This window comes from Mustela lutreola, chromosome 17 (genome assembly GCF_030435805.1).
Source record: "Mustela lutreola isolate mMusLut2 chromosome 17, mMusLut2.pri, whole genome shotgun sequence".
NCBI lineage: Eukaryota > Metazoa > Chordata > Mammalia > Carnivora > Mustelidae > Mustela > Mustela lutreola.
The window spans coordinates 44,029,516-44,038,930 of NC_081306.1; the positions used below are offsets into that span (position 1 = coordinate 44,029,516).

At 57.7% G+C, this 9,415-nt stretch overlaps 1 protein-coding gene across 4 annotated transcripts in view; it reads left to right on the top strand.

Moving 5' to 3' along the window:
• CLIP2 (CAP-Gly domain containing linker protein 2) overlaps positions 1-6,923 on the top strand; it is a 65,764-nt gene extending 58,841 nt beyond the window's left edge. For all 4 annotated transcript variants that reach the window (XM_059154448.1, XM_059154447.1, XM_059154450.1 and 1 more), the window contains 4 exons: positions 1,840-1,999; positions 3,278-3,463; positions 3,754-3,816; positions 4,939-6,923. In XM_059154448.1, the coding sequence (XP_059010431.1) occupies positions 1,840-1,999; positions 3,278-3,463; positions 3,754-3,816; positions 4,939-4,950 (421 nt within the window). In that variant the 3' untranslated portion in view covers positions 4,951-6,923. The remainder of the gene's footprint in view (positions 1-1,839; positions 2,000-3,277; positions 3,464-3,753; positions 3,817-4,938) is intronic.
• Positions 6,924-9,415: the final 2,492 nt, after the last annotated feature.

The window sequence follows — 9,415 nt, forward strand, 5'->3', positions numbered from 1 at the left end:
GGTGATGCTGTCCTTGGCTCCGGTGAAACCTCAGAATCCTCAACACAGATCTCCAAGCAGAGTTCGCAGGCAACACTGGTGGTTCCCAGACTTCTTGGTCTCTGGGATCCCTTTAAACTCTTAACAAGGACTGAGGGTTCCCAAAAAGCTTTTGTTTATTTATTCTGTAATTACCATATTATCAATTAAAACAGAAGTTTAGAAATCTTTCTAAATCCACTTAAAAATTATAACAAGCCAGTTGCATCACATGTAAATAATAGGCTTTTGATAAAAAGTAACCGTTTTTCTGGGTTCGCCTGGGTGGCTCAGTCATTGGGCGTCTGCCTTCGGCTCAGGTCGTGATCCCGGGGTCCTGGGTTTGAGCCCTGCTTCGGGCGCCCTGCTCGGCGGGAAGCCTGCTTCTCCCTCTCCCGCTCTCCCTGCTTTCGTTCTCTCTCTAGCTCTCTCTCTCTGCAAATAAATAAATAAAATCCTTTAAATAAATAAATAAATAATTTTTTTAAAAAAAGTGGCCGTTTTCCAAAACAAAGATTGTTTTAGGAGAAGAGTGGCATCGTGTTACATTTTTGCCAATTTTCTGGGTCTCGTAATTTGTCGAAGACAGCCGGATTCTCGTATCTTCCTCTGCTTTCCATCTCTGCAGTTGTTATTTTGAAGTACATTATGAAAATCTGACCTTACGTAGATAATGTAGTTGGAAAAGAGAGAGGAGTATTTTAATATCCTTTTCAGAGTATTATTAATATACCACGTAGGTGCGCCTGGCCGGCTCCGTCGGGAGAGCACGAGGCTCTTGATCTCAGGGTTGTGAGTTTGAGCTCCACGTTGGATGTGGAGGTTACTTACAAATTAAGTCTTTAGGGGCGCCTGGGTGGCTCAGTGGGTTAAAGCCTCTGCCTTCAGCTCGGGTCATGATCTCAGGGTCCTGGGATCGAGCCCCGCATCGGGCTCTCTGCTCAGCAGGGAGCCTGCCTCCCCCTCTCTCTCTGCCTGCCTCTCTGCCTACTTGTGATTTCTGTCTGTCAAATAAATAAATTTAAAAAAAAAATTAAGTCTTTAAAAAATAAAAAAAATAGAAAGTCATGCACACGAGCTCTCTTGGATGAATGTTTGGTTTTATTTAAACTTTTTTTTTTTTTTAAGATTTTATTTATTTATTTATTTGAGAGAGATCACAAGTAGGCAGAGAGGCAGGCAGAGAGAGAGGAGGAAGCAGGCTCCCTGCTGAGCAGAGAGCCCGATGCGGGGCTCGATCCCAGGACCCTGAGATTATGACCTGAGCCGAAGGCAGAAGCTTAACCCACTGAGCCACCCAGGCATCCCTTATTTAAACTTTTTAAATGATTTTTATTTTTATATATTTTTTAAAATTTTTATTTATTTGAGAGAGAGAGAGGGCATGAGCAGGGAGAAGGAGCAGAGTCAGAGGGAAAAGCAGGTTCCCCACTGAGCAGGGAGCCCGATGCGGGGCTCAATCTTGGGACCCCGGGGATCATGATCTGAGCAGAAGGGAGATGCTTAACTGACTGAGCCACCCAGGCGCCCCTGTTTTATTTAATTTTTAATCAAACAGATATTCTGTTCTCTGTTTTTAAAACTTGAAGGACATTCTAGAAAAGGCCCAGTCCTCTTGACCATCCCATCCCCAAATCCTGGCCCCTCTCGGGCTGCCAGCGAACGTTTTCACGGCAGCCCCTCCTGGCCCGGGCGCTGTCTGCACAGCCATCGCCGGCCCTTAGCGCGGCCAGCCCGTAGGCAGCTGGCCGATCGCGGGGTGTGGAAGCCCAGGGCCAGGGCTGATGGGCTTTCCTGTGCCCGCCTGCCGAATCCCGCTAGGAGCCTGAACGAACTTCGAGTGTTGCTGCTGGAGGCCAATCGCCACTCCCCGGGGCCCGAGAGGGACCTGAGCCGCGAGGTCCACAAGGCCGAGTGGAGGATCAAGGAGCAGAAGCTCAAGGACGACATCCGGGGCCTGCGAGAGAAGCTGACCGGGCTGGTGCGTGGGCAAGCGGGAGCCTGGGGACAGGGGCGTGCCGCGGTGGGCGGAGGCTGGCGCTGTCCTGGAGCCACCCCGGGGACAGCCAAGTCACAGGGAGGGTTCTAGAGACCGTAGCATCACAGACAGGGTCAGCGACGTAGCTGATGGAAGGGCCACGGGCGACCCCTTTGCAGACCTCGTGGCTGGCCGCATGGCAGTCTGGTGACACGGTGCGGGGGAAGGCTTCCGAAGACCCCCAGCTGTCCCGAGCTAGGGTGGGCTCCTGCGGGGTGCTGAGCTCCCCATCGGGGGAAGTAATCAGCCAGAAACCAGCTCCTAACTCAGGATTTTGCCATGGGGGTTCACACATCTGTCTCAGGAAGGAGATGGGACCTACCAGAGCTCTTTCTAACCCCAAGCTGCTGGGAGCTAGGACGACTCCATCAAGAGCAGGAACGTGCCTGAGCTGAGTCCCCAGACGCGGGCCTTGGAGTAGGTGGGCCACTCTGGGAACACAGGACAGAATTGTCCCCAGTTGTCCCCCCTCTGGCCAGCTATGGGGCCCTGTCAGTCCCAGGGTTGGACAGGACAGGTTCTGGGAAGACAGGCCGGCTGCCATGGGATGTGGCTCCAAAGCCCCCAGCGCCCTCCCGCTCAGCTGCACGGGTTCAGCCATTGGAGGAGACGGAGGAAGGGAGGCCTCTCGGGCAGGGCAGCGGGACAGGACCTCCCCGAAGCTGGGGGACCCGCGGAGTCAAGGGCCAGGGCTCACTCAGACTGCACACCCTTCCAGTCCTGGCAGGCCTAGCCCACAGGCAGGACTCCAGGGCCCTTGGCTCTGCATCCAGGCATAACTCAGGAGAAGCCAAGGCCCTGGGGCCCGTGGGGACTTTAAAGTTTTGATTCCCTGAGGCTTTCCCAGAGCCTCGTGGAGGGGGTGAATTCCTGTTCTGGCTCATCTCCGTGGGGCACAGGCTGGTCGAGTTTCTCTGGGGACCTCGCCCAGGGCAGCCTCTCCCATGTCCCCCTGCGCTGTCCCCAGTGCCACAGGAGAACTAGGGAAGGGCTCGGTGGTTAGAAAGTCTCCGCGGTGAGGGAGGTTTGAGGGGAGGATCAGAGCGGAGCAGAAGGCTCTGGAGGCACCCGGCCCAGGGGCGGCGTGATACAGTGTGATACAGGTTTGTGCAGGAGCCAGGAGGCCGGCGGGCGCGTCCTCTCCTAGCACACGTGTGCACGCGTGCAGACGAGCGCGCCCAGGCTCACACGCGGGCTCTCCGTCCCTGCTGCTGCGTGCAGGACAAAGAGAAGTCCCTGGTGGACCAGCGGCGCTACTCTCTCATTGACCCGGCCTCGGCGCCCGAGCTGCAGCGGCTGCAGCGCCAGCTCATGAGCACGGAGGACGCGCTGCGGGACGCCCTGGACCAGGCTCAGCAGGTGGAGAAGCTCATGGAGGCCATGAGGAGCTGCCCCGACAAGTCCCAGGTGAGCCCCGGGCCGGGCCTGGGCGGACCGGGCGGCGCGCCCTGTCATCGGAAGCATGGCCCTGTCCTGGGAACCCTGGTCTGTGAGCGGGGAGACTGTCCTCCAGGAGTCCCCACTCGGGGGAATACTCAGCTTGATCCTGGGGAGCTCAGACTAAGCTGGGATGTGGCCCTGCCCTGAGACCCCCAACCCATGCCGCTTTCTGAAGAGCCGCTGGTGGCCTCTAGTGGTCGCACCAGGAACTGCTGCCTGGTGACCTTCACTCAGCCCGTGCCCGGGACTCTTTGCAGGCCATCAGCAATTCCAGTTCTGCAAATGGCATCCACCAGCAAGACAAGGGCCACAAACAAGAGGTAAGGGACGCCCTGCCCCCCCCCCCCAGGGGACCCCTTGCCACACCCACGGCCCTCCCACACGGGCTGACTTTCCAGGAGGAAAAATACCCGAGAAGCCACCCCAATTACAAAGGCGCCCAGTGCCAGAGTCTCCCAGGTAGGGCGGCCACTCTCCATCCAGCCGTCATCCGCTCCTGTCAGCTTGTTTCGATTTTTCCAAACACTGACATAGTAAAAGTTCTGCGTGCCTACTGGGAAACTTCTGGGGAAAAAAAAAAACCCAAAATAGAACGTACTCTTAGAGATGACCTAGGTTGACAACTTTTAGATGATCTCTTTGTGGGACTTTCCTCTGTGTGCGTGTGTACGTGTACAGAATTCTTATTATTTGCTGATCCCTTATTTGCAAACCGACCTACTTCATGAAATTTGTGACCCCAAAATCAGCACTCACGGCCCTTTTAGGTCATTCTCGGGCGTGCGCAGACTGGAGAGAAATTCGCGTCCCCCACTGCGCACAGTCCCGGCAGAGGCTGCACAGGGCGATGGCGATGCCCACCGCCAGTTCCAGCTCTGAGTCAATAACCGTCCTTTCCACGCTCGGTCTGGTGCCGTGTTTCTCCCATTTTCGTGCTTTTTCTTGTTGATCTTGCTGTTCAGAATGACCCTGGGGGCTCCCGGCTGGCTCAGAGCGTATGACTCATGATCTCAGCTTTGTGACTTCAAGCCCCAGGTTGGGTGTCACTGGGGTCTCGATCCCAGGACCCCAGGACCACGACCTGAGCCAAAGTCAGACACTTACGACTGAGCCACCCAGGTGCCCTGTTATTTATTTTTTGTAAGTAGTCCCCACGCCCAGTGTAGAGCCCCAGGCAGGGCTTGAACTCACGACCCTGAGACCAAGACCTGAGCTGAGATCAAGAATCGGGTGTTCAGGGTGCTCGGGAGGCTCAGTGAACGTGCAGGGGCGAGGCTGAGCAGGGGAAGAAACTCTCCTCTTTTCATTTTGGGGCCGTGGAGCCCCCACCCCCACCCCCCGGCCACTGTGTCCTCCGGAGATGGAAGAACCTGGGCCTGGAAGAACCTGAGGGGCGGAGAGCCAGATAGGACACCTGCTGATCAGGCCCTTGCTCTCTCCAGGAGAAGCACTGACCCCGAGGGACACCGTGGAGCCGCCCGGTCCACACCACAGCCCCTGCAGCCTGCCCCGGTGGCGCCTCCTCCAGGCAGGGGCCAGGACTGTCACTTTGGAGACAAGAACAGTGTTTGTAACAATGACGTGCCCACTGCCTCGGACAATCCCCCATCCCCGACCCCCCCCTGCGGGACCAGGAGGCTTCCTCAAGCACGACCTCCCACAGAGAGCGGTACAGTCCCGGCCTGGCCCCCGGGACCTTCGGCCTGGACAGCCTGGATGCCCCAGCAGTTTCTGGAATTTGGGGGAGGCTGAGGTGATCTGGCCAGGCCCCCCACGCCCCCCCACCAAGAAGGAGCCGCCCTGAGCACCATCTTGGCACCCGGGGCGCATCCCTCCCCTCCCTTTCTCCCCCTTCTCCCGGGTTCCCCTGACACCCCAGAGAGCCATTGTCCCGGGAAAGGGTCAGAGGAGGCCCCACTAGGCACCAAGGAGGGCAGTCCGGTCCTCGGGAGCCAGGTGGGGACCCCCTTTTCTGCAGCCCCCAGGCTTCTTGTCCCCACAAACAGTGGTACAAGCCCCCTTCAGCCCCTCCGCCCAGCTCGGCCCAAGTTCAAGGTGTTGTGGGGACAAGGTCCTCCCCACCCCCAACACCAGCGCATACACGTAGCTCCAAGCCGCTGGCCCAGCGGTCAGCACAAGGCCAGGAGCCACAGTATTAGGGAAGTTCGGAAGCCCCTCTCTTCCCCCCTCACGGACCGGGCTGGGCGCTGGGGCAGCGGGGCCGCTGGAGAGCCCAGACCCGGGGACTGGCCCGCCACGTGGTGTCCCGGTGGACTAGCGGTTCCAGAACTGGGCCTCTCCCGCGCAGACACGCTCACGCAGGCTCCGACCCAGACACGCACCGACCCTGGCCTGCGCCCCGGGGGGTCTCGCACGCATGCGCAGCCGTGCCGTGTGGACAGGGGCATTTGCGGTCGGAAGATGCGCGCGCTGCGGTCCTGGGGTCGAACCCCCGGCCCGGCAGGGCTGTGACCGGACACACCGCCCCACACGATTCTGCAGCCGCACTGTGTGCGTGTACACCCGGGTGCACGTGGCTGAGTGTTCAGGGACGTGCGTGCCGGGCACAGTCGTCGGAGGGCTCGCCTGCCAACAGCCCCCTTGCTTACCGGGCACCTGCTTCGAGCTCTGGAAGCCCCGTGCCCGCAGCCAAGGAAAGAGCCCAAGAGCTGTTGGAGAGAAGAAAGATCTAACCGCCTCTCCCCGATGCCCAGCGAGCCCGTCTGGGTTACTCCAGGCCTGTGGGTGGTGGGAAAAGCCAGTAGAACAACCTCTAGAGCTGGAGGGCGCACAGGTTACTGCTTTTGCCTCAGTGTCCCCGCGGAGGCCTTCCTCCGCCTCCCCCAGCTCAGGGAGTGTTTTCACTCTGGGGCCCCTCTCCCAGGAGCTCAAAGGGGGAAGCCTGATGGCCCATCCAGGCGTTCCTGCCGCGCACCAGGACGGGTATGCAGTCTGTGCCCTGAGAGCAACCCAGGGCCCCCACCCATTCTTGCCCAAATGCAGCCCATCCTTGGGGGGGGGGGCGGTTAGCCAGATCCAGATCGTGCAGTTGGCCCGCCACCTCCCCGTTGGCTTCTGGTAGCTCTCGCATGCGGTTTTATTAACAACAGTCTAGAAGCGACGCTTTAGTGGCCTAACCCAGAGTTAACTACTCTTTCCAGCAAAATCCGGCAGCTCACCCCGCCTACAGAAGGCGCTGATTAGTCTACTAACAGCCAAAGGCCCACACCAGGAGGGGCTGAGCGCCCAGGGCACCTGGCAGGTGGCAAGAAGCCCTTTGCCTGTGAAGGCCTCCCCCTGCCCAGTGTGGGTTCAGCCTGTGCTCCGTCCCCAAGCCCTCCCCAACCCTTGTCCTCCCCGAAGTGGAATTGTTGAAGTGTGGCGAGTCCGTGCTCGAGACAATAAAGCTTGTGACTGATGTCCAGGACCCTTGTCTGCTTTTCTCTGCGTGCCCGCTGGGGCGTGCCAGGAGTGGGGGTCAGTCCTGTCCTGCTCGTTGCCGGCTAATTCTTACTCAGTTGTGAAGGGCTGATGAGGGCTTCACAGGGCCTGGCTTGAAGAGACCCAGGAGACCAGGACTGGAGCCCGTCCAAGGAGCAGGAACCCAGCAGGGACCGTCCGAGGACCAGAGACAGCAGGCAGAGGCAGCCAGGCCGGGCAAGGCTGCCAGAAGAGGGCTGGGGGTTTGGACTTGACTCTGTTAGAAGGAGGAGGGGCCCACAAGAAGGAAATGAAACCTCTCCCTGATGTGCAGAATAACCAAAACGAGTTCAGTGCGTTCTGCGGGAACACTTGGAACCTCAGGGAGGGACTTGATCTCCTGCAGCCAGCTCTCTCGAGATCAAATGAATGGTAAGGGTTTGCAAGCTCTGGGGTCATCTTACAGGCTTTGCACTTGACATTGCTGTCCTGGGAGACCATCAAGGCTCTCGGGGTTAACAGCTGAATGCATCTGGAAGCTTCGTGCTGGCTCCCAGGTACTGGGTCAGCAGTGAAGGAGGAAGCGGTGAGGCCCGTGCGTGGGTGAAGGGTTTAGGGAAGAGGGGCCGTGGGCACAGGTGGGCTAAGGGAGCCCACAGGGACTCTGGGAGCCACTGTTCCCCCAAAGGAGCAGAGCAAAGGCGCTGTGCTTGGGACTGGAGCTGTGCGGAGGACCCCACTCCAGGCGGAAGGGATCAGGAGATGATGACCCCGGCTCTCTCCTGCCCTCCTCCAGCTGGCCCTCCCCGAGGCTGAACCCAACCTGGAGCCCAGGCCGGCAGCCCCTGGGCACAACCAGCCCGGACGGAGGGGCAGCAGAATGGGGCTGGGGTGGGAATAAATGGCAAGCCTCTGCCTTTGGCTCAGGGCTTGATCTCAGGGTCCTGGGATTGAGCCCCGCATCGGGCTCTCTGCTCAGCGGCGAGCCTGCTTCCCTCTCTCTCTCTGCCTGCCTCTCTGCCTACTTGTGACCTCTCTCTCTGTGTGTCAAATACCTAAATAAAGTCTTTACCAAAAAAAGAAGAAAAGAAAGAGAAAGAGAGACGGTTCTGGTCTGTGGGCTTCCGCTGCCTCGAACACACAGGCTCTGTCCTTCCCAGTATCTTGAAATTCAAAGAGCGTCTGCAAACAAGATTCTTTCCTCCGGGGGCTGATCGACCACCACTGTGATTTCTGGTTTCTTTTCGTTGTCCCTGAGGCCCCGGTCCCCGATGGATAAGGTGGTGACCGAGGGCACTAAATGCATCGCCCTGACCCCGGGGTGGGGGAAGCGTTTCTTTGACCCGTGTAGCCTGCAGTGGAAACCGTACGCTGTGGTCAGAAAAGAGCGAAGCCCCCACCCCACTCCCAGCTTCCAAGCCAGCAGTCGGCGTGGCCCTGTGTGTTCGTCGTTGGGAGGATGAAGGAGTTGGGTGCAGAGAGGAAGGAAGAAGGGAGAGACAGACTCTGTCACAGGGAGAGTGACAGTGGATCTCAATGTGACCCCAGGAGAAGTCCTTAGGTTCAAGTCTCCGTTGGCCCTTTCTTCCCTCTCCTGGCCGAGACGGGGAGCCTCCCTTTCTCCATCCTCAGGCCGCCCCCTTGGTGGGCCCCCCGACAGTCCAATGTAGGGGTCAGCAGACGGCTCCCACGGACCTGAACGAGACCCCCCCGATGTCACCTGGGGTGGGGACCGAGCCAGAGAGGCATGTGTCAACACCCAAGACTTCAGTGGGTGTCACTGAATTGGTGTTATGTAAAAGGCTCTTTAAAAATATAATCCCTTTGGGGCGCCTGCGTGGCTCCGTCCTTAGGCGTCTGCCTTCTGCTTGGGTGCTGATCCCAGGGTGCCGGGATCGAGCCCCACGTCGGGCTCTCTGCTCAGCGGGGAGCCGGCTTCTCCGTCTCCCACTCCCCCTGCTTGTGCTCCCTCTCTCTCTCTCTCTGTCAAATAAATAAATAAAATACAATCCCTTTTAATGTTTTGGGTGTTTGGAATATTTTATCATAAGTTTTTGTTTTTCTTTGCTGGTGAGGAGTAATTTACATGGGGTAAAATGCCCAGATGTTCGGTGTCCCGATGGATGCATTGTTTATGTGGGTGTACGCCATTGTCATCACCGCTCAGGTCAAAATACAGGATATTCCCAAATCCAGGCAGGCTGTGCTGGGCCCCTTCCCAGCCCCGGCTCACCCCCCCACACCCAAGAAAGCACCCAGGTTTCTACCTTTGTCATCACTGATGAGCTTTCTCATCCACTTTCTGGGCTCTGGAAGGGTGTTTTTGGCTCTCAGGAACACTTGTGAATTTCACTCCTTCTTGTGCCTTGCAATATCCTGGGTTTTTTTGTTTTGTTTTGTTTTGTGAAGTCCATTCTTATTGCCAGCTAAATCTGCCATTGCAACAATGTACCACAATGTACTTATCCACTCTGCTCTTTTTAAAAAATATTTATTTCT